Raw genomic sequence first — 25,773 nt, 5'->3', positions numbered from 1 at the left:
TATTGTGAAATTCGGTGAAAATTTATTATTTCTGCACCGATTAAACACATTATGCATTAAGTTCTTCAGCTAATACATGCATTTCCTATAAATATGAGTATTTTATTTTTTGAGAGGATATATATATTTGCATTAGAGGAAAATAATCAGGATAATAAACATCAGAAATTTTGAAGCATAAATCTTATTTATTAAGTATTATATCTGGTTTAATAGGTAGCATACAGCATTAGTTCAACAGGTTCAACAGCTGTTATAAAATCTGTAGTTCAACAGCTACATCTATAAATCACTCTTTTCCAACGACTGATTCATTTTTCCTTAGATAATTTAACCATGTCAGTATGATCTCCATCAAAATTACAATAAAATCTTATCAGTTGCTGATATATAAGCTTTAACAGTAATATGTTCTTCATGAAGTCATCTAGTACAGTTAATGCAGACATAACATTTCTGAATTTTGAACTGAATAGCACCTAATATTAGCCTTGTCCATATTCATTTATACTGCAAAGTTACCTTCTCAGGCAGTTACTTAGCAACAGAAAATAAAAGTCTAATGAGTTTTGATTTACTCTGAGTATTAAAGCCCTATTATGAGAGTATTTTGGTAGCCCTGTAATCTAAATCATTTGTCATGATAATTCTTTTCCTCAGTGGTAAGGCTACTTGTACCATAATTAATGCACACCAGGCCACGTTACATCAAATAAAAGTATCTTCACACATTCAGTGATAATTAGCAGCTCTGCTACTTGGTGGCATGCAAACTTATCTATGAGAAAAATAGCTTAATCTTCTTATTAGTCTCTGCTGATCTCTGACAACAGAATTGATGCATAGCAGACAAATGAAATGGTAGAAGATATGTAGCTTTAATGAAAACATTTTGAATGAAATAAAACAAAATACGCATCTCTTCTCAAAAATATTTTAGCAGATTTTAAATACATATCCCCAAAAAATCCCTTACCCCAAATCTAGCTCCTTAGAACATTACCTCCCTCACAACTAGATGCCTGGAAAGTTGGAAAATCTGTATTTGCTAGACAGAAAATTTAAGAAGCCCCTTTATAAAATTGTATGGAAAAAACAGGGAATCAAGGTCCAGGGTAAAACTCGGTATAAAAAGCCTCCTTAGCTCAAACAGTCTCAAAACTCTGAAAACTTTGTGATTTGAATTTGACATCAGAAATKATCCTATTAATTTGTACGAAGGAGAAATGATTAGAATGCATAAAAGACATGCTCAGAATTGGCTGTATAATACCTAACATTCTCTAATGCTACAAAAATACTTCAGCAACAAGCCCCTGACGTGTCATTGTATAAGAATGTGAAAACATATGATTGTACTGGATGTACTGATAATTAAGTAACTCTAGAGCATCCCTTCAAAAATGATGCATCTGTTTGAGATTTACTGTATTATTTTTCAGGAATAAGGCAAGGTTTTATTATTAGAGAATAAAGTCCTAAAAAAATACTATTTATGTAGAATTGTACAAAAAGCAAAGAGATTGAGAATAAAACTTAAATAGCAATATTCTTCAAATTTGAAATAAAAAGCCTATCATTTTTCACTTCTGTCTAATTTACACTAGAAATCATAGAAATAAAAAATTTCCTAAAGTTCTTTTGAAAATATAACATTATTTTAATAAAAATATAAATATTTAAAAAAGTGATGGAAATACAATTGCAAAATTATATGCCAATGCCAAAATTTTAATATCTGAACATCTAAAAACATACATCTGTTTTTAATTGAAATTTTGATAGTTACTCAAGCATTTAAATATGGAGATTGATACGTAAGATATTTTCAAAAGAACTTATCCTCTTCATTCCCAATGATTTCAATCAGAAGGAATTCTTCGGTACTCTTCGGTCCTTACTGTTTCTCAGTGCTTATGAAAGTCTTCTATATTTTGGTGTTTTCTTCAGAAAGCAGAATGCCTTTTAAAATCTGGTTCATATTCATATTTAGGTACATAAATACTAGGAAAATATTTTTTCAGAGGAGCTATAGAATTTGCAACTTCCTTTGACTTCCCATGGAAGCCTTACATAACACGTATTTCTTGAAAGATATAGAAATTATATATAAATAGATATATATAGATCTTAACATATGATGCATATCTCTACAATAGAACACTTACTTAGCCACCTAAGCAGAGTTGGTGGCTGTCTAATCTGCGTTTCAATATTTTGGATTGGATGTTTATTCTCTAAATAAATTATCCAAATTTTGACAGCAATCTGGACTACATATTTGCTTCCCTGTAAAATACTGGGTTTTCTGTAACCATAACAGCTTATCACTGAAAGTATCCTGGATCTATTTTCCTTGATGATTTTTCACATTTTGTATTTTTATGTTAAGAAAATATGTCACAAAACATCCAAACTTTTATGTTGAATACAAACATTCTCTAATGCCTCATTCTGACATTATTCTTTAAAACACTGAACAAACAACTGATGTTCCATAATAATAATATGATGATGATGATGACGACAATAATAGTAATAAAAACAATAATAATAATAATAAAAATCCTATAAGAATTCTGAATCTCTCCCCATTTAGATTTAAATCCTGCCTTGTCTAGGAACAGAAATACTGGCATTGTTCTTTCTAGCATGAAGATCTCACTTATAAGAGTAGTGTTCCTTGAATGTCATTAGTTCCAGTTACTGGTTACTGCTGAACAAGGAGTACACACAAGTTGTATATATTAGGCTTAGTGCACAGATTATTATTTTACCAAGATGTCTCTGCTATCACTCCCAGGCACTTGAAATCACTGTATCCTACCAGATGTCCTCAATTACATTTGTCTGTCAGTACACCACAGATCACGATTTTTCCCTACTTCACAGTGACCTTGACTTTTATCAGTATTGAAAAATTCCTTTATAATCATTCCAATATATATGTTTGGAATTCTCTTCTTGAATTAATGAACTGAACGAATATTATTACTATTGCTCTTTAGAACTGGTCCTTAGATTTTTATCTCTCTAACCTGTACTGAAGGTTTTACTATAGTGTACTCACTGTGATCTGACACCAAACACAGTGAAGTCCAGTCAAGCCTTGGTAACATTTTATAGTTTTGTGACACTTATCACATTTTGTTGGACAATTTCCTTCTACCCAGAAATGGTGCATTACCTGCAACAGAAAAGTGTGGATATACGTAGGGTTACTAATTTAACAGGTTCACGACAAAGATAATGCTACCTCAGACTTACTTCAGTATTCCTTTTAGATTTCACATAAGTTTTGATGCAAGATGCAGGAGCTCTTGAGACACAGCGTTCATGGACTGTATACTTGCAAACTGGAAAAAGAAACATATTAATATAGGCTGAGGCAATGATGTTTCTGACTACATTTTTATTAAGTAAATAATGTTACCAGCATGCCATCTCTATATAATCAATCCAATCAGTCAAAGAAAACTCAAACTAGACTGCTTTTCCATGGAATACAAAAGGCCAATTAGTACAGGAAATATTATGCAAGTGAAAAATCCAAGAATGCACCATCATTGCATAACAGGAAATGCTTAATTAAATAAGAGCTCACTAAAGTTTTTTACAATAATTCCCAAATGACAAAAATATTAAAGACAAATTGATGACTGCCAAATGGCTTGGTGTCATTTGCTAGTAGAAAAAAATCTATATTTTACAAACTATAGGCATGAGAGCAGCTGGCAAGCACAAAAATAAAAGCCAATGAGTTTATGTTGTTCTTTCTATTGATTTATAAATCTTAAATGGTTGATTAGTCCATTTCCAGATAGCAATTGTTTTCATGCATTTCATGCAATTATCCCAAGTTTAACTCTTATTTTCCCAAACACTGTCTCCAGAGAAGCTTTCTTTTCTAACCCCTCCCTACCTTTTCGCGCAACTATCTTTGTTGGCCAGGTCTGTAAAGATCACACTAGCTGCATTTGGAAAATATACAAATGTCAGGGTACAATGCAAAGTTTTCCTGACTATAAAACTCTATGAGCATATTTGTGTGACGACCAAACAGCTAACAATACTGCAACAATTCCTAGATGAGGAAATAATGCCACTGCTTATAGCTGCATTCAATAGAGTTAACTATTAAAACCTGAGAGTGAATACCCTGCATGATATATGTCTTGTGCTTTTGACCTCAAGAGCAATTAAGCACAAAGTACTTCTAAACACCTTGCTTGCACCTATTACACAAACCCAGTGGGAGGCACAGCCATTAATCAGACAAACTGCAGGGAGTAACATTGTTGATTGGACCATGGAGGGACGGTGAGGTCCCCTGCAGTTTCCTTTTTTTTTTTTTTTTTTTTGTCTCTCATACAATATAAAACACAAATAATGAAAACTATAGCAATGCTTTGAAAATATGTAAGAAGAGAAGCTTAGCAAAATACAGAAATAGAGTAATCATTTTGTATGAAGATTCATGTCCCTTCCTGTATGAAGTAAGCGAGAGGAACACATGAAAGTTCGTTAGATACTCTAATTGGGACCATCGTTCTCACCCAGTAAATGCCAACCAAAATAACAAATAAATTTAAAAGAGGAATATTGCACCACAGAAAATTACAGCTCTTGTAAGGCTGGTCTTTCTGTAGCAGTTTRCCTTATACAACAGGGAAAGTCTTGTCTACATATTACCAGTAACTACAGAAGGGGAAGATCCATGTTATTTGTTCAATAGAATTTTCTCTATCTATCTAATGCATATGGGTCTTAGGTTTCCTCACCAGGATAAAGTAAGCCTCTTTACATCACTTTAACTTAAAAGAATACTGAATGATGCAACGGTTCAAGATTTGACAGTCAATTCAGCATTTAATGTATATTCAGTTACTGTCATCAGCATTTATTAATCTGAAGATGCAAGATTTCTGTTTGTTTGAATTGCTTTTAATGAATGTATCTCTCTTACTCCAAAATATTGCGGCTGAAATTATATGATGTGAAAACCAGTAAATGGAGGATTTACATCTGAATTATGTTTTAAAGATGTCTATGGCCCACAGAGGGGAGAGAAATGGCTGATTCCAAAACCCTCATTCGTTTAAAGTAATCTCAAACTAGATCAATAAAACTGTGCAGTCAGAAAGGTTCCGATCATCTGTGATGGGCTACCCATCATTCCAGAAATGGAGAAAGTAGCTTACACTAAGAATCTAGTTAATTCATCAAAAAGAAGAATGAAAGGTGACTTGATATCATCATGAGGAGGATACCGTGGGTACTGAAGATCTCATTAATCTAATGGAGCAGTGCATAACGTGAACCAATCACTGGAACCGTCTATTAGACATAGTCAAATCAGAAAATAGGTCTTTGTTAAAAAATGATTAATCAGGGAAACATACCACAAAAGAAAGATACGGATCATCCATCTCTTGAAACATTCAAATAGAGATGAGATATCTTTTGGCAAGATACGAGTTACCAAGATACAGGTTATGAGCTGGTCAAACATAGGTTATTATTAGGACACATATCTATAACTCAMCGAATTGAACTATAGTAATTACATTTAATAATCTTATATAAGTGAAAACAGATGCAATAATTTTTCTGAGTTTTTATGGAAGCTGGACTGGATACTAGTTTCTGGGGAACTGGAATTTTGACCACTACTGTTAATAAAACAAGAGTTCTGAGGAAAATTGGAATAAATAAACATGAGAATTAGATACCAGGCTAGTCAATGCTTAATAAAGAATACAAATTATTTTTAAATAAAAAAGATGAAACAACAATAAAAATATTCTGTTGAATCTTAAACATGATCCTTGCTAAGAAAAATGAAATAAGAAGTAGAGGCAAAATACAAAAGGGAATATCTTAACATTGACAGATATTGTAATACAAAAACTCCCTCAAATGAGAGTTATGGGGCTCAAAAGCCCCATAGCTTGAACAGCTGAAAATGCAACCTTGAGAACTCGTGTGTAAAAGATGAAGGGGAAAACACCATCGTGCTGGCAAAGGGTTAGTACTGGGAAGCTACAAGTTCTTTGGTATAGCGACTGTAACACTTCTAGGAATAAACATATCTGCAAATGGACACTGAAATGTCTATACTCACAAGAACAGCAGAGACCTTGTTTCCCTACTCCTATTAGCATGTTCAAACAAAGATTACAGTAGGCAGGCTTGTTAAAGTGTTTCAGTCTCCATACATGCTGCCCATCATCTTTCACATTCTGCACAAGACATAAAAGAAACAGATTTCATTTAATAAAATAAACAATGAAATATCTAAGTGCCAATAAAAATTGGAGATTGACTCAAGAACGTAAAAGGCAAGCTGTTACTTCATTTAATACTCTGCACCAGATAACGGTATAATCCTTATAAATACACAAGCAATGATATAATAAAAATTCTTCAGAAGCTCAGGGATGTCCATGTGTTTCAAAAAAAAAAAAAAAAAACACTCAGCAAAAGTACCAGTCTGTTGTCAACCCTGCAACATAGCTCTAGRAATAAATCTAAGTAGATATTAAATTCCAATTAATTCTGAAGCTTATTATAATAACTTCCAAGATAACTCCAAAAATAAATATGCTGCAGGTTAGAAGGCAAAACTCCCCAGATCAACAACAGAAAGGATTGCTAAAACTTCAAAGATACCTTCAATGGCCCTCAGAGGGAGGGAGACATATCATTGTTCTGTATCTTATGATTTATGTGAAGTGGAAAATCCAGCTACACATGCTAAGATCTATTGCCAGCTTTAATTTATGCTCATCTACCAACAGTTTACCAAAAAACATGCATTCAACGGCAAGATTTACATTCCGTACCTCTTCACTAGTAGCTGAACTGCTCACACTTAAGTCTGTCTTTCTCAATTAGCAGCAGCACTATACTCAAGTCTTGCATGAATAGACCAGCCACTAGACTAGGCCTTGCACCTCAGTGTCCCAGTGTAACTCACGCTTACATCTAAATTATAAACCAAATCACTTATAATTACAGAAGTAAGCTTTCAGTTGCACAGTTCTCCTCTTCCTCCCAAATGGAATCATTCTGTGACCTAATTGTTATTATATTGCTTACTAAAATGATGTGCATTGTACAGATAGTAAATTATGCACAATTACCTCTGTAAATTCTAAGTTTCTCAGAAAATGTGGCTGTCAGATTTTTTCTCTTTACAATTATTAGAATTTCTGAACTAATAAATGAGATTTTTCTAATCCGTAATATCTACAAAATCTTTGAAACCTATTTTAATTATCTTAATTATTTTTATAGGCATAACATCAAATGGAAGAAAAGTAGTGAACGTCTATCTAGAAACAAGCTACAGTATGATTTTGTTGTGCCTTACTGAACTGCTGCRGTCTTAGTCACTTCATTATTAAACATACATTGTCACATATTTAAAGATGTATAGTTCATGATCACATTACGATGGCATAGAAATCTTAAAGGGAAACAGAAAGCAAAAAATGTTTGATAGTTACAATTCAATACAAATTACACACCTTATTTTCACATAGAACTTAAAGAATTACGAAGAAGCAAACAGTGTGTTTGAGCAAATATTTCACAAATCCAAATCATGCAGATGACAATGCAATTTGATTTGCTCATGTCTAAACTTGTACTACTTTATTTAAGTACTTTCAACTCTGTCACATTTCAACACATGCTGTTTGAAAAAAGTAGTGAAGTACATTGTGATCACTACCAATTTATTTGTCAGACATGAGAAAAGAAAACCACATGAACAGCTGGTTCTCATCTAGTTACTGATTTTTCATATCAAACTACAAAAATGTTTATCATACAAAATATGACTGACTTGATTTTCAATAATACATTGATTTTCACTGATAAGAGCAGTCAGTTTAAGTCAGAGGACTAGATTTTAACCAAAAAATATGTTTTATTGTGTATTACCACATACAGCATTAGTTATATCCTTAAAAATTGGCATTGTTCTACTCCAAAGGTTAGTCATTAATGACAAGTCAAAGATGAAGTCTACTTCATCCTCATGAAAGAAAAATTTACTTTCACAAGAAAAAATAGCACCCTAAGACATGAGGACTGTTTGCTTCAAGCCAGAACACAACTTTGAATAATTCCTACAAATTACCTACAAACAAAAGGAACTCAAATCAGCTGGAATATTTCCCCCCTCCTCGCCCTCTGCTGAGATATCAGGATCAGCGCCTAAGTGGAGTTCCCCTGATATTATCAGCAGGAGATCAAATGCCATCTCTGACAGCTGGGCAATGTCAGGGACCCCTTTCTGCAGAAAGAGCAGAGCAGATGCCTAATGTGGGATTCTCAGGCTGGCAAAGAGCGTGGAAGTTTTCCAATTTCCCCTGAAGAATCAGAAATAGATTCTGCAGCTGTGGAGCCCTAGTATCCTGTCAAGCTCCTTCATGACTGGCAGCTGAAAAGGATGGATGTATTTTATTACATGAACTCTGACTCCTGTTTCTCTTTCCATCTTAAAACTCATCCAAACCATTTTCTAAAGTATTGTTACATTGCAACATACTGAGTAAGTTTTAAATCTTCTGCAAGTAAACAATTATTCACTAAACAATAAAGACCATGTAAATTATTCTGAGGGAAAAAAAATAGTAAAGAATGTGTACTTTCATTGTAACATACATTACTCTGGTCATCAGCAAACATAGTCATAAGCCACAAGCACTTAAAATGCAAGCTGATCAGCTTTTATTAGCAAAAATATTTGCAATTTCTGAAAATTAACAAAAAATATGTGATTACACAGAAAGATGCTTCTAGCTCACATTAGTTTCAGTTACTTTTTCATTTCAATTTTATTTTTAAAAGAATGGCCACTGCATGTGAATGTATCGCTTCTTATTTGAACAGAACATATGGACCAACTTAGCTGGCATTTTCCTTATCAGAAAAACAAACAAGTCTTGATGTGGGTGTTCTGCCAATTAAAACACTTAACTGTGTTACAGACTGCCACTGATGCACAAATCCATTACATAAACACAATGCACTTTTGGAAAATAGCAAATTAAATTTTTGCTCTTGTGCACTGCCAAAAATCAGCAATAAAGTGCTGCATATGATTATGCATGTACATAACTTTTTAAAACATTGCCTAGGAAAAAAGACATAATGTGAAACAAAGCCCCCTCAATATAAGATTTTAAGTATAAATAAAATCCGTATTTCTGACACATCAGTGCATTTAGTGACATTCAGTCATTTTGCTTCCATATCCTGAAAAGGAGTTTAAAAACAAACAGTCATTAAGAAGATCTCAAAGCAGGGCAGGTACAGTAAAATTTTCTTCCTCACTTCATTATACATCACTGAAAATGAAGCCTCCATATGTCATATAGAGACATTATGATTCTATGACAATACTAGGATTTATTTTGCTAACGGTGTTTTTAATTTACGGGCCTGACCCTTCTATCACAGACTTGATTGCCAGAAGGACCTGACCTTAAAAAGCAAACCAACCATGAAATAGTCAGCCTTACAATTAGTAGAAAGCTTCATGAAGTCACAAAATTTAGTCTAGGCTAATGTTAAGTTACTCTAGCTTTCCAGGTGTTTGTAAATAAAGATAATCAAAGAGATCTTAAGGTTCAAACCATCAAACTCCAGATTCCAAAACAAGAAAAAGGTAATAAAATAGCTGATAAATTTTTATCCTGGTCAAGCATCACTTCATATAACAGTAGCCACAAAGTGCCTGAAATGTCAGTATGTTCAGTCTTTTCTATGAAAAGAGCCTGTAACAAGCAACCTATACGGTAACCAGGGAGAAGGATATTAAGGAATCTAGTAAATTATTCATTTGCTGCCTACTGTTATGTTGTTTTGGTTTGCATTGTAAAACATTTACATGTCCTGAGGACATTTTTACGACTGATCTTTGGGTATTAATCAGTCAGTAGGAAGGTGAGAGGTGTCCATTAAACTATGTAACAGTTTTGTGTTAAAAGGAGGTGCTAAGTTCTATGTTTCCTTGCTGGACTTTCAGCAAAGACTTGAGGTCAGGTTTTCTTTCATTTAGTTGGATTTGGGGGGCTTTTGCAAGTCTCCTTCAACCTGAGAAGGAGTWAAATTACTCAACAGACATGTCTTTTGGGAGGGCTCCTCACTTAGAAATGTAGCAGGGGAGGGAAGGAGGGGACAACATTGCCTCTCCAGCCTTCATCCAGGTAGCGACCAGAGTATTATCCTGACCACCCAGAAATGCTTAAATAATAATCCACACACAAGAAAAATGATGATGGGAAACAGAACAGGGAGCACATTTGTTTAAAACAACCTTCATAATTAGCCACACTGTCACATTTTCTTGTCCCTGAAGTGACAGTCAACTGTCACCTGGACAGACAGAAATGCTGCAGAAATTACCATTTAAATAATGATGAATTTGTGTACCTGCATGAAATACTGTGTATTTTACACATACTTAAACACAGAACAGGCTATGGTTATTCCTGATTTCTCCTAGGCTTTTACCAACCTCCAGGCAGAAGGAAAGGTACTTGCAAATGTCCTGCAAAAAAAGTGGGAGTTAGCAGGGCATAAAAGTAATACTGTCAAGAGAAGGTATGAACATTTTTTTTTTTTTTTTAACAGATTCTAGGATGAAATCTTGCAAAGACTTAATGTTACTCCCTCTGGTGGCAAATCTATGGAATGATATTGGTAAAACAGCTTCCATCATAACTTGGGGAAAACCTACTCCCAAACCAGTAAGGAGGTAGCAGAGAGAGCATAAGCTRCAGCTTCTTCCAGGAGGACCTGCATAAGTATGGAAATAGCATCATTTAACTTATCTACCACCTATGACTTCAGGCAAGAACTGTAAACTTAACATTGGGGAGGGAGAAAAGCCCAGATCATCCCTGTTCCTCTCTGAATGAAAGAAATGTAACTTTACCGAATGGGCTGCATGTTAAACAGAGCATTCAGAGTTCTGTCTCAGAGGGACTCCTCACATGGCAGACTTGCAAATGTTTTCAAGTCCCCAGTTTGGTTTTACTTTCAGATAGCCAGAGCTCAGTAAGCAAGTAAATAACCTATAGACAASATAAAAAGCAGCATTTCCCATCGTTACAGGAATGGATTTCCATGAATCTCAAATGGATTCACAGTAACATACTACAATCCATATTTAATCAAAAAGGTTACAAATAATTACTTTTTAAATTCTTAGGAGGTAAGAGCATAATATTTGTTGCTTAAGGATCCAAACTAAATCCCAAGAGAATTTCCTTCTAAATTAACTGAAGTATAGTYACACTTTAACAAATATATTTTTGTCTCATTGAGATTTACCTATTTTTTTAAGTGTTCAGCGTATATCTGCTTCAAGAGAGGAGGTGAAATGGATTGAAGACTAAGACAAGTAATCTGAAAGAAAGGCATAGTGGCCTGGTTTCATACTATTTATGACAAAACTTACACAGGGTATGGAGCATTTATTGTTGCTCAATTTTTCTTTTGCCTTAGGGCAGCTTTTCAGCAACCRTACAGTACCAGCTACAGTGCAACTCCGACATCTAGTGGCCATGAAAAGGGAGCAAATATAAAATACTTTCCACTCCTAAAATGCCCAGGATTTTGTAAACGCCAGCACTTGTGAAAATTACGTGAAGATTTACACATACCTTTTGTAGGACATCTGACAGAGGTGATACATCACAATATATCTGTCAGAAAATTATCTGAGAACAGAAATCAAGTGCTTTCATCAGCACACAGTGGAAAAAATACTGTGCAAGTATCCCTAAGAGGGACTCTTAGGGGAGCACCGCAAACCCCATTCATGCCTGCAAAAACCCTTCAGAGTAATGCATTAGTAAATGCCTTTGTTCCCAAATAACAAAGAATATTTTGAGCAATGCAAGGAGATGGTCGTTGGAGTATCTCATACTTTGCTAAGGGTTTTATCTGCTTYAATTAATGCAGAACGGAAGAAAAAGGTCAGGCTCTTTGCGGGTTTTGACCGTGAAGGATTAGAATAAGGAGAGCAGTCTATTCTAATAGTTACTCATGTGCAATATGCCACTTTCCAAAAGCGCAGTTATCAAACTGAAGGAGTAATTAGCAAGGACATCTCTATCTAGTCTGTGTTTCGGCGGGAGAAAAACCATCTAATGCCTTAAGAAGCAAAATCAAATTTGGGAGTTGGTGAAGACTGTGAGAATTGCAGGCTGAAACACGACACTAAGACAAAAACTCTACCTAATACAATAACTACTAAAAATTTAATTATATAAATTAATTTCCTAATTCCTTATTTTTTGACTTTTTTATTTATTTATTTTTTACTTCAAGAAATCCTTACTTTTCCAGAGACTTAGAAGCTCTTGGAATAACTTCCAGGAAACTGCTGTGACTAGATGCTTCAGAATAAGAATTACTGGTCGTAGAGAGAATGGTTTTAATAGATGTGCTACTTGACACTATGTATTCAGCCACTGCTAAGCAGAAAAAATACAGTTGTCCAAGTACATCTGAAATATATAAAATTCTAAGATCTACTGTTGCAAAACAAATTTCCAAACAGTATGTGTATCAAAGTACCTCCATCGAACAAAAATTAATTATTTTTTTTTAATTTAAATTTCTTATTTTGTACTGAAATTGCTTGTCTTGAAAAGCACTGGAACAGAATTTATTGTTTCTGTTTTAGAACATCACCACTTACTTATTTCAAAGAATGTTCTACTTTCATAGCAACTCTAAAATCAAGTTTTAGGAGCAATTAAAAAGGTAAAATCCAAAAATATAAAATAAACTGAATATTTAGATGGACTTCTTAAAGAAATTCCTCTTAGGTATTTATGTTCTGTATGTCTTTAACCTCCTCCAACAATTTTTGATTTTATTCATTAACGTTGGCTAATTTTGAAAGGATACTAGAAGTTTCATGGACGTCTCAAAAAAGAAGAGAGAAGGAGAAGAAAGTCAGGCAGAATTCCCTGTTAAATTTTTGAATTTGGCAGTAGCTGGCTCATATGGATCATATGTGTGATCATAACCTAATGCTCCTGTGTCTTTCAGAAGGAGCCTACTGATGGAGTCAAAGAGCAAAGACTACAAGTCTATAAGATATTAGGCAGTTTCAATCCCATTGCTTATAAACTAACTTATTTTTTTCAGTTTTGCATAATACAGTTCCATATGTCACTGAAATGATTCTTGGAATATTTTGGACTACTATTTCTTTAACTAAATAATCTAATGTAACATTTAATACAAATGAATTGAAAGATTTTTAGTGTAATTTAAAGCTTTTATATCATATCTAGCCTTTATAGATCTCTTAAAGGAAGATAAAGGATTAAGTAAAAATAATCTGGCTGAATTTCTAAAGATATGAGGGTAAATCTTCAGCTGAAACAAGTTGTCATAGCTTCACTGATGTTAACATAATAAATTATGTCGACTGAATTATTGTTTGTACAAGTGGTATACAAGACTTAAACACAATACAGTAAGTGAAGAATGGAGTAACTCTATCCTCCAACCCTAGAGAAATGAAAGATCTCACTTGTATTAGCTTCAATATGAAGCAATTAAGAGTAATAAAGTGCTCCGTATGCTTAGTTTACCAAAAAAAGAACACTAGGGGGACTCGATCACAGCGAACAAATAATACCTGTATAGACAAAGAGTGTTTGATAATGGAAGACTTACATCTAGCAGCACAAGCCATGACAGCATTTAGAATTTGAAGACGTATATTTTTATAGTGAATGTAATAAAACATCATATATTTTTAAAATAATGTGGATGTATTAGCACAGCCACAGATTACTGGCCTTAATCAAAAGTGAAAATTTGTACTTTGTTGAATTTAAAATAGATGTATTTTGACAGTCAATAATTTCTATCAAGTCAAGGCTAGAGGGAAACAACAGAAACAGCTGATGTCCAAAAAGTTAATGGTCTAATGGGACCATGAGATAGCTTACAGTTCTGACATGGATGTGCTTAGATCTCTTCCTCTAGGGACCATCCCAGAGAACATCCAAAGACTTCTAAGGTGAAATAAATAAATAAATACATAAAATAACTAGATTTTATTTAAATAAAAATAACCTAGATATTCAACTTCTTCCCAAGCCGAGAAAACTCAAAGAAACTGTGTTAAGATAGTAAGGCAGAAATAACATTTATAAAAAATTTGCTCCAGACCACATATCCTCGAAACTATGCTCTCCTTTTCATCATCTAGGGCAAACTCTGCTTATTGCTGCCTGATATTCAAACAGTTCCTTCCATCATCTCTGATGCCTGACAATCTAGTCACTGAAATTTCATTATTCATTGCATGAGCTACATGTTCCCAGCTTCTTACTGCAACTTCTTTGAGGACCATATATTCCTAGCAAGTGTTTTTTTTTGTTTTTGTTTTTTTTCCCTTCATGCATGGGAAAAACAATATTCTAACAGGAAAGCAACAATATTCTCTCCCTACACAGGTCCACCTGAGCTCTTCAGGAACAAAGCACAAATTTAGAATAAAGCTGGATACTGGCACACTCAAGTTTTGTGCATATTGACTTAAAATTGCCAGACCTGAGATGTTATAGCTTATGATTGAAGACTCAGATTTTTGAAAAAAAAACTACAGTGACCATTCTTTGTCACTATCATACTGGACTGGCTCTGAAACCAATCTCTACTTGGTTTTATTGCCATAGTTCGTAACGGGATGAAAAAGTAGTTGGCTAAAGCCAAAAGAAGGCAAGAGAACTGCTTTTTATGCAATGAAAACATATCTTAAGCAGCAAGGGAACTTCCTTCATATTGAAAAGTTGTAGAGCCTGAGATTTCTAATCAAATTTTCCTTATTTTCAATACGTGAAGAGCACCTGAATATGTCTAAGCAGCCTAACGCAGGAGGTTGTTCCCTTTATTCTTGCAAGCTTTAAGATATCAGGACTTTATTATTTCATTAATGAGTGCAAAAGACTCTTTATCTTACTTTTCATTACCATAACTAAAAGGGAAGAGACGGACAAAAACCACAGTCCTGGGTGGTTGGGTTTGCAGAATGTAGCAACGGGATGTAAGGAGTAATGACAGCATTCCAGCAGACAAAATGATCCATGTTTTAAAAGAGCAAACGTATCACTCAACAAAATGATGCCAAGAGTTTACACAAAACATTAACGGATAGTCATTAAGAGAATTATCTTACATGATTAACTTTTCAGTGTCCTAAAATACACTTAGATTTGACTATTTCAACCTGTGTACAAGCAGTAGAGTTGTGAAAAAAAAAAAAATGTTTCTTCGACACATGAAGAACTCAGATAGTCTTAATGAGAGAAACACTGACCCACGGTGATACTGTTCACAAGACTATGGAATTTTAATCACTGAAGTGGCTTAGGAATTAGTTAAAATACTTAAAAGGATAAATTATCAAGTAACATACATTTACATAGCTTCTTTACATTTACATAGCTTTTGGTTTAATACAGAAATAAACCTCTACAGAAGGACCTGCATTAATTTATCATAGAATTTAAGCAGTTTTATAATCAGAAAGTATGATATGTCCACACAGAAGAATACTCCCAAAATGACTACAGTATCTATAAAAAAGAAAAATTCATGCTGAAAATGCCTAACAGTTATCTGCTATACTGACTGCTTACAAGAAAGTGTTGCTATTTGTTTAGAGTACTTCTGCAGAAACAGTAGAATGCAGCCTGACACAGATCTGCTATTTCATGATGGGGAAGTAATTTAACTTCTTGTTACTCGAACTCTCAAATTTAGAATTAGGAAATCATTGATTTCAGTGCTGATTTAAATGTGCAGTTAAGTAATCCTTAATTCAAATATCCAGCTGGAAATTTGATTAAAAAAGCTAAAGGTATACTATTTTGCAAGAGTTTTAGAACTTTGCCTAAATGTATTGTAGTGTTGCAGATTTTCCTATGGCCATTCTTTGTGAAAACAAGACACTACTGATTGAGCGACTACAGCAATCTAGGTTTAGTTTGGGCAGTAGCAGTAGATGGGGAGTGTTAAAATTATTATTATTTCTCTTCAGTTTCTTGAAAGGATTTCAGAATATTTTAAATAAAAAATGCTTTATATCAAATCATGGAAAACGTATTTGAAACATATGCTGAGACACACACGCTCAACTACAGGACAGCAGGTGGCACTGGCAGCACGCCAGTGTTAAAGCAGCTGTGAACGCATATAAAATTGGTCATATTGCACATTTCYGATCTTTATTTGAAGCTGTAAATGGAGAGAGTGTTCTTCGTTCACAACACTCAACCCTTTGGTGTAAGTGCTCTCTTCAGTGTTGCTACTTGGTATGGTTTATTGAGGTAGTTATGGAGAAGATGGAGGAGCTCTCTTCACAAAGACACACAGTGGCAGGAAAACAGACAACTGACACAGAGTGCTTCACAGGAAACTCCATCTGGACATAAGAAATAAAATKCTTCACTCTGAGAAGAATTAGATACTGAAGGAAGCTGCTCCAAGAAGCGGTGAAATCTCCCTTGCTGGAAATATTCAGGACTCTACTTGATATTGTCCTGGATAACCCAATCTGATGTCCTGCTTTCAACAGGAGATTGGACCAGATGAACTCCAGAGGTCCTCGACTGTTCTGTGAGTCACCGTGGCTAAGCTACACTGCACAGCACCACGCAGAGAAGTCTTGACACTGCTCCAAGCAACTTGCTACGTACACGTGGGCATTAAAACATCCTTCACAGATACTATTTTGTAGCAGAGATTTAGCAATACATTGTCTGTAGGACTAACTGGTATGGCTAGCACATCAAACTGCAAAGCTTTTTATAGCTTCCATCTCAAGAGCTAGCTCATTTGGAGCAGGTCTGGACACACTAATATCGTTCTGCCTTTTGAAGGCACACTTCTCTTCTTCAAATGACATTCGGCCATAGTGAAAACAAGAAAAGATATTCTTTATGCAGCCTGCAGAGAAACTAATTTGAGGGCCACAGCTGACACGCACGCAGAGGCTGGATACTCTTATGTCAATACTTACATTCTCTAATCCAAGCAACACCAAGAGCGGGATTGTTGTCATTCCTCCTTGGATCCACTCTTCTAGAGAAACAGTGCCATCATGGTCATAGTCAATTTCTTCCATCATTTCATGGAGGATCTATGCAGTTTTAATGAAAAATAAATAAATTTCATATTCTAAGACAACAATAAGACATACAGAGAACTCTGATCCCCTATCCATGCACAAACAGTAAGGAAAATATCATTTGTATGACATCTTTGGAAGAAATGTATTAAAATGACTGGTGACAGGTAAGAACATGAAACTCCATATTCTTATTTATGTTTCATTAACACCTATTCACAAACCAAGTTATGCCCCATTGTGTACTTACTATGTACACTACAAATAAGAGAGAGATCCTTTTAAGAACTTTTCAGGGATACACTAGTTGTATTATAAACATTAATGATTATATGAACTGAAGAAAAGCCTTAAACTTTAGCAAAGAGCTAAAGCAGAACACACAGTATATTTAATCAGAAAAAAGACCTGTTGAAATGCTAGTTAACAGTGCCATAGTGAAGCACAGGCTACAATGATTTCCAATCTTACTGATACCTCAAATCACTTGTAGGCATTCAGTATTACAAACTGTTTAAAAACAGTCTCTTACAACATCAAAAATGGGTGACAAAATGGATGCTTACTGGACTCAGTTCAGTAACATCCCATTCAAGGTATTCTGCAACATGCATCATTTGAGCAATGATATTTTCCAGCTCCTACAGATGCAAGAAAAAGAATAATTTAGTGCAATATTATAATGACAAATTCTACTGCAAACAGTTTATGTTTTACACCTGTTGCCTTCAGTAATATTGTTTTGCCAGTGCTAAAATATATGGAAAATTACATTTCTAATCACTCACTGGTAGTCAATATACAGTGTGATTGCTACCAAAGCCTAAAGTAAGAGACCACTGAGCATAAAAAGGAAGAATAATTATAACTTTTAAAGTAAGTATTTTAATTTACATAAATATATTTACCCTTACAGAAGAGTCTTTTTTGTGAGAAGAGGAGGTTTGGAGCTCATAYTTGGCATACTTATTTAGTAGGAATAATTTATATTCTTTGTCATGGTAAAAGGACAGATGATAAACATTTGTCTTAAATAAACCAGCTTCAATTTTTGTCAGTGTTATTTCCAGGACAACTCTTGATTTCAATTCCACAATTCTATACAATCAAAACTCATGAGTTTGAGTCATTAGGACTTAAAATTCAAAAGGTATCTCCCTATATTCCAGGGGTTGAGGAATGCACTGGATAGAAATGCTGAATTAATACTAATGRTGGAAAATATTATACACATAAGGATATGCATGAACTGTGTGAACTTAACTGTAGAGGTCTGTGAGAAATGTTACATTTTCTTTAATTATTTGTTAGGTAAAAGTGAAAAAGTTCATATAGATCTTTGAATGCATCCTCATGTAACTATAATACTTAGCAGTAGCTGAAGGTCTACCCCATATTTCTAGGTCAATCCTGCATGCCAATGTAAATTCAAACCATATAGACACATGAACCTCTCCACTCCTATTCTCAAAGGGAGTACAAGGGAATATACACTACAATTACATATATGATCTGATTTTTTAAAAAATGCTGAATATTTGTATCTCCAGAAACAAGGCAGGTAGTTTTATCATCTGAAACGCAGGCTTGCAATTAATTTCTTTAACTAGTCTTATATAACATCAGTGATATTTACATATAAACATATGTATTAACGTGACTAAGCACTGGAACAGGTTGCCCAGAGAAGTTGTGTAGTCTCCATCCTCAGARATATTTGAAAGCTATCTGAACAGAGTCCTGGGCAACCTGCTGTAGGCRACCCTATTGAGCAGAGAGTTGGATTACATGATCTTCAGATGTTCCTTCCAACCTCAAACGTTCCGTGATTCTGCACAGTAAGTTTCAGGGATGATGGAAAGAGAGCATAAAATCTGTCTCTTGTTTAGTATCTTCTTATTATTATGTTCAAGAGATTCCCTAACTATTGATATCCAACTTAGGAAAAAAAAATCTCGAGGATTAACACTAAAGCTGTACTTGAGAAAGAAGTAAGCTGCATTTGCAGATCTCTGCAAAAGAATTTAGCTRCACAGGAGTTTATAGGCATAATGTAGAGGGCAATTTTTGAAATACTAGAGTAATCAGTGTCCTGTGAAACCAACTGTTATTTGAAACAAGTCCTACTTTGTAGCTTTTTTTCATTATGRAAATAGCGAGATTAAATAACCACTGGTCAAATACATAACTGTACTTTATTTACTCTTCACTTGTAAAAGAAGATGTGGACACAAAACCAAGGAGTAATAAAGTCAACTAATTTCTGAGTTATCTTGAATTGACTAATCCTTTCATTGTGGTGCATTTCATACTTCAGAAGTTCTTCAAATTCTCCTGTTATTAAAATCCAGAATCTGAGAGAATTATATAGATAGGACATGTTTTAATAGTTCTTTCTAATGGGCAGTATTTTGTATAGAAGCATAATTTCTGATTGCACTTTGAAGTCAAATTGTGCACTACACACTAACCTTGCTGCGATRGACATCCCATTCCTCCTCTCACTGGAATTGTACACACAACTGAATATCATATAATTCAAATATATACATCATATAATTCAAATTTGGGGGCTGACCTTCTGGAGAGCAGCTCTGCAGAGAAGGACTTGGGAGTGCTGGTGGATGACAGGTTGACCATAAGCCAGCAATGTGCCCTTGTGGCCAAGAAAGCCAATGGTATCCTGGGGTRCATTAGGAAGAGTGTTGCCAGCAGGTCGAGGGAGGCGATCCTGCCCCTCTACTCAGCCCTGGGGAGGCCTCATCTYGAGTACTGTGTCCAGTTCTGGACTCCCCAGTACAAAAGAGACATGGAGCTACTGGAGAGAGTCCAGCGTAGGGCTACAAAGATGATCAGAGGGCTGGAGCACCTGCCCTATGAGGAACGGCTGCGAGAGCTGGGCCTCTTCAGCCTGGGGAAGAGAAGACTGAGGGRGGATCTTATCAATGTGTACAAGTACCAGAAGGGGGGGTGTCAAGGGGATGGGGACAACCTCTTTTCAGTTGTCCCGTGTGACAGGACAAGAGGCAATGGGCAGAAATTGAAGCACAGGAAGTTCCATCTGAACTTGAGGGGGAATTTCTTCACTGTGAGAGTGACGGAGCCCTGGACCAGGTTGCCCAGAGAGGTTGTGGAGTCTCCTTCTCTGGAGATCTTCAAGGCCCACCTGGATGCAACCCTGTCTGACATGCTCTAGGTGACCCTGCTGAGCAGGGAGGTTGGACTAGATGATCTTCAGAGGTCCCTTCCAACCTTACTGATTCTATGAAATGAAAGGCATAGCCGATTGTAGCCTCTCATTTTAATGTTCTTAACAAAATGTTCTTGCGCTGGAAGCTGTCCAGCTCTTAGGTGAATCCACATCACTAGCAAAATATCAAGCATAGACTATAGAGCATTTAGGGAGGTAAAATGTAGTGCAAATGTAACCCTGGACTAAAAGAATAGATTTTTGCTTCCTAATTTGACCACTGCCTTCATGATCTGTAGTGCACCCTATGATTTAAGGTACTTCAAATTCCAGCATTCTAAAAAAATATTTTTTTTTCAGTAATTGTATAACTCACAATTTTCCAATAGAAAGTAAGCACGAAGTGGACTACATAACCTAATACAGAGACCATTTCCCATAACTATAATGCTGCAACGTCCTTCATCATTTATCAGTAGGGCTTTCCTATAATAATGTGTAAAATGTGATCTGTCAACATGTTCAGGCACTTATCTAGAACCATTCAGTATTCTCATGCTGTATTTACTATGACCAGTTATCCAATTAATGTTTTTTACTCCCTATCATAAAGTCTTTATATTAACTATGTCTATGTATCTAATATTTACTTTTCCTTACCAATTGACTCTTTGCTTTCTTACTCTGAAGACAGACAAAAGAAAGGAAAGCTGCCCATACAATAACCTATTTCCATTAGCTGATCTTTGCTCCTTGCCAGAAAACACAACAACAATAACAATAACAACAAAATAAGCACATCTACATTATTAAAAAATCCTTTCTGACAGCTCTCTCTGATTTTCATTCAAATATGTGCTTGGGCTACTAATCAGAACTTCACCTATAATATTGCTCCTCAGTTCTCAATAAACTGGAGGTTCTGACATCTCTCCACCCGCACCAACTGTGCGACTCTCACGCTTTCCCTATTTAACGAAGCCTTTCCAAATGGCACCTCTCCCAGAAACATACTGGAGTTTTAAGAACCATGTTWACACGTCTCCCTGCAGCAATTTTTTTAAAAATCAGAAAACAAGACTCATAACAGTTTTATAAGTATTTGACAATTTATATAGACAGTTGTAGAAGAGAAAGCGTATGGAAGAGCTCTTAGCTACYTTCAAAATGGATGATGTTTCTATTGAGTACAATTTATACTTCTATTAATTTAGTGTAAATGTGAAGTTGATTTGGTTTCATGCAGTTTGCTACAGGTATACTATTACTCCCATAATCTACTGCATACCAAAATTAATAAATAAAATTACCGAGCTATCCAGGTATCCATTCCCATCTGTATCATATAAGCGAAACATAACTAAAAAGGAAACAGAAAGAAAGGAGAAGGAAATTCAATTAGAAAAAAACAGCAACAATGTTATTTTATTTTAACAGACCCCAGTTCCAGAGAAAGAATAGCATCATCATTTTCCTCAGGGTTCACTAATCATAAACCTGCCAAATCCCTTGTGAGATTATGTGAGAAACAGTCAGCGACTCCCCTGCCAGARTGCCTCCAGTAAGACACATGAGCAGGTCATTACAGTTGCATTTTTTCAATGTAGCCCACGCAGCAGCTAATTTGAGCTGTGACATGGGATTCCGATTCCTCCTAGAAAGGATCCGTTTCCACAGGGAGCACCACCCAAAGGCCCTTCTCTGCCACTTTGCCAAACATATGATAACATGCAGCAGGTCAGGCAAATGTTGATATGTCTACTTAAGTTCCAACGCTATTCCGCTCCCTCCTTTGCAGCTATCACAGTTCAATATTGATACTGCTTTAGAAATGTTTTCTGATCAGCTAAATGAAACAATGTATTATTTGAAGTATCTAGTCAGCCAAATCCAGCAACAAACATTACTCATATATGTGGACATGACTCCTACCAGGTTTAGACCACAACCTAAACATGCTCCATCAGTTTGAAAAACGTATTCTCAACATGCTGGGGAGCTACCTGGACAAGAATAGCTCAATTTTGATAATGTTCAGAAATAATATATTCTTCCATGTTCCTATCATTACCTGATTTCAGTCATAGAAGCTGGTATATCCATCATCACCAAGATCTTTAAAGGCAGCTTACTGAGCTGGTCATTTGCAGGATCAGACTGCAGAGCAGGGATAAGCTTGAATCTTTGGTTCATTATTATAAAGCAATTACTATAGAACCATTATTATAGGCAATAGAACCATTATTATAAGGTAAAGGATGAAAAACAGACACCTAGGAATATCTTCCTCTTTGTCCCTGCTATGTGGGGGGCTTAGTTTCTCAGAACTTTGAACTCTAAAACCCATCTCCTTCAACAGTGTTTTTTTTTCCCCATAAAAGACCTACTTTCTAAGGAGTAAGAAGATAGAAAGCCTACTTAGATGTGTTGCAAGACACTGTAGTGTTTCAACTCATCAAAAAAATCCAAGTAAATTACTTGAACTGTGATATCAATGTCTTGGGAAACATTAACATATGACCTGTTAACAGCGAACAAACTGATTACATTGGATCCAAAGGAAAYGCAGCTTTCTGCCAGTAAATTCTGCAAGCCAAGTTTATTACTATTCTCAGGCAACAACAATAAAAGGACAAGTGAGAGGAATTTCTTAGCAGGGGGAAAACAAAATGAGAGAAGGAACGTGATTATTTTTGACTGAGGGGAAAAAAAACACATAAACAGGTATTTGGATTAGTGGGCTTGCCCATCCCCCACCATTTTCCCAAGTTGATCAGATGATTCCTCAGTTGATCCTTAGATAACTGAGGAAAAAAAGCCCAAAGCATAAGTACTACTCCATCACTTTAGCAATGTTAGCCACTATGATACGACCTTAAGAGCTGTAACAAAAGAGTGAAGATATTTACTCCAGAATACTGTTACAAGCTACATAATTTCACATGTTCATAGCATAAGAACACTTAAAAAAAAAAAAAAAAGTGCTTATTTGCTGGGAATTACACATCAGGCATGCTTAGTGAAAAATAACAGTTAAAAGTCACCAGAGACTGGTACTGTCACTGCTACTATGCTTCTACCAAAGCTGCTCTGAGCAAGACAGCTAATAGAATCTGGCAAAGGTACCATGGAGCATTCACAGTTTCCATAGGGATGAGTCACTGAATCACTCAGTGACAAAGTTCAGATCATTTGGCTCTGCCACCTCCTCCTCTGTGCTTGTCCTGTGGTCCTTGAAAGGATCTCTACAGCCACCACTCAAGCAGCAGTTGTTTTAGGAGTTTCCTGATCTTCATCCATTCCAGAGCAACAGTGTTGGCAATTTTTAGCATGAGTCAGTAGTTCTAATCAGTCATTTAAAAAATATTAGTACAGATGCAACTGTTTCATCTTGCTAGGAAACAAAGTCTCTCCTGTTGCACATGCATTGCAAAAGAATAAGGCTCAACCTCTGTTCTTTGCTGATGTTCTGTTTTGAATAACTACCCTACTGGCCAGGCATGTAATCACTTTTCCATTCATACACTTCTAAATATTTGTGTTCTTACTGATTTACGCAGTCTGGGAGAAAACAAAACAAACAATAAAAACTCCTGAACAAAAATCCCTGTGCAAACAACTGACAGAGCCTAAGCCGGCCTTTCATGTTCCTTTTCCCATCCCCTAACACAATAGGGCTGGCTGGTTTCTATTATGAGACTGCACACCTTACTTTCTGCAAATAAATAAAAACGTATTAAAAGAAGATTACCAAGATGAGAGCAGTTGTTGCACAGCTGAACTTTCCAAGTTTGGGTGGCATACCCCCAAAACTAGAACAGTTGCAAACCAGGGCCTTTAGAAAAGAAATCACAGAATTCATTTTCACACACACGTACACACGAAGTCCGAACACACTTTCTATCTYCACCACTGCAAAAATGTAAAAGAGAATCGCGCCATTCTGGAAGCTTTTGTCAGTTTGGAAGGGACAGAAACTGAATAACTTAGAGAGAATCTTGACAAGAGAAACTAYGGCAAAAAAGTGCAGCTCATAATTCTTGGAGTTTCTTTTCATAACTGTGATGAGAGGTCTGAGCCCTTATAAGCTCGTTATCTTCTGGAGCTACAGCACCTGTGCAGGTTGCGTTCATGCCTAGTGCCCTCCATACTGCCTCCTGCCGTCTCCCTGAAGAGTTTCACAATAGGTCTGTGCCCCACGTCTCTAACCGTCTACAGCCACACTAATAAAAACACATGCAAATTGAGGAATGGGCCGGGCTGAGAAAGACCCACATAACTGAGAGTCAAAATAATGTCCACTGTTGGGGTTACTAAAGAAAGAAAAGCGGTGCTACAAAACACTACRGTTCAGTCCTAGGGAAGCATCCTGCATATTTACAAAGGGTTTTTCTTACATATTCAAGAATTATCAGTAATCGAAGCTTGGTATATGTGAAAACAACATGGATAGGAAAAGGTAGTTTCTATGAATCGAGCTTGCAGGCTAAGCTACAGAACATCTAAGTACATAACAACACAGACGTCTGTTTGTAATATGACCTTAAAAAGGCAGCTCAAATTCTTCCMGTTTACCTCTGCAGCTAAAGTTTGGCTTATAATTTATACTGAGGCTAAATACATTTTATGAATAATAGATGTGCTAAGTGTGTCACAGCTGAGATTCATAGTGCTAATGAGCTTTAGGAATATCAGTATACTGTTATGTGTAAAAGAATCCATTCATCTGCTGAATTATTTGTAAATCTATGAAAACCTATAAATCATACCCAGATCCAAAATCTATAAAACACTTTTCTTTTAGTGTCTTTTTATCTTAAAAATCCTCCATCTTATATCTATTTTTATTTGAAAGCACAGCTTCCATGCTYTGCTCATCCTGAATCTAGCTTCTAAACTCTCAGCTATGAATCAAGGTGTTCCCATTTTTGTCAACAGAAGAACTAGTGATTTGAGATTAATATTAATGTTGATAACTCTGGAATAAGCCACCCTTTCATTTTTCTGTCTGTTGCTACTAATTTATATTTCACTTTGCAGTCGCAGTGCCTATTGTTATGAAATTATTTCAGACAAAGAGTTAAATTATACCATTGATTTATAAGCAGAATTCAGCTAGAATCTACAAGGAATTATGCACACTAAGTAATGGTACAGTATAATCGACACTATATAAATCAATAAATCATATAAATCAATATATGGTGTATTTCAACTTTATATGACAAACTATAAAATAAATCTACATAATAAGCATGTTCTTACTTATAGATAATAAATGTAAATGAACTTGAATATGTGAAATRTGTAACAACAGCATCCTTATTGGACCAGACTGTCTCTTAAATCATTAAAAAACATCCACAGTCTCTTGCCTATGCACTTCCTCTAACAGGAATTC

At 35.4% G+C, this 25,773-nt stretch overlaps 1 protein-coding gene across 1 annotated transcript in view; it reads right to left on the bottom strand.

Annotated features, from left to right (window-relative positions):
* DGKB (diacylglycerol kinase beta) overlaps positions 1–25,773 on the bottom strand; it is a 349,983-nt gene that overhangs the window by 235,505 nt on the left and 88,705 nt on the right. The window contains exons 7-12 of the mRNA XM_085316086.1: positions 21,683–21,732; positions 17,749–17,823; positions 17,075–17,194; positions 6,125–6,242; positions 3,268–3,356; positions 3,071–3,187 (exon numbers count right to left, since the gene is read on the bottom strand). Of these exons, the coding sequence (XP_085172212.1) occupies positions 3,071–3,187; positions 3,268–3,356; positions 6,125–6,242; positions 17,075–17,194; positions 17,749–17,823; positions 21,683–21,732 (569 nt within the window). The remainder of the gene's footprint in view (positions 1–3,070; positions 3,188–3,267; positions 3,357–6,124; positions 6,243–17,074; positions 17,195–17,748; positions 17,824–21,682; positions 21,733–25,773) is intronic.

The sequence above is a fragment of the Rhea americana genome, unplaced genomic scaffold (genome assembly GCF_003343005.1).
Source record: "Rhea americana isolate MKP2758 unplaced genomic scaffold, rheAme1 scaffold_112, whole genome shotgun sequence".
NCBI lineage: Eukaryota > Metazoa > Chordata > Aves > Rheiformes > Rheidae > Rhea > Rhea americana.
The sequence above is the reverse complement of the archived record's forward strand: the minus strand, read 5'-3'. Positions and strand labels throughout refer to the sequence as shown.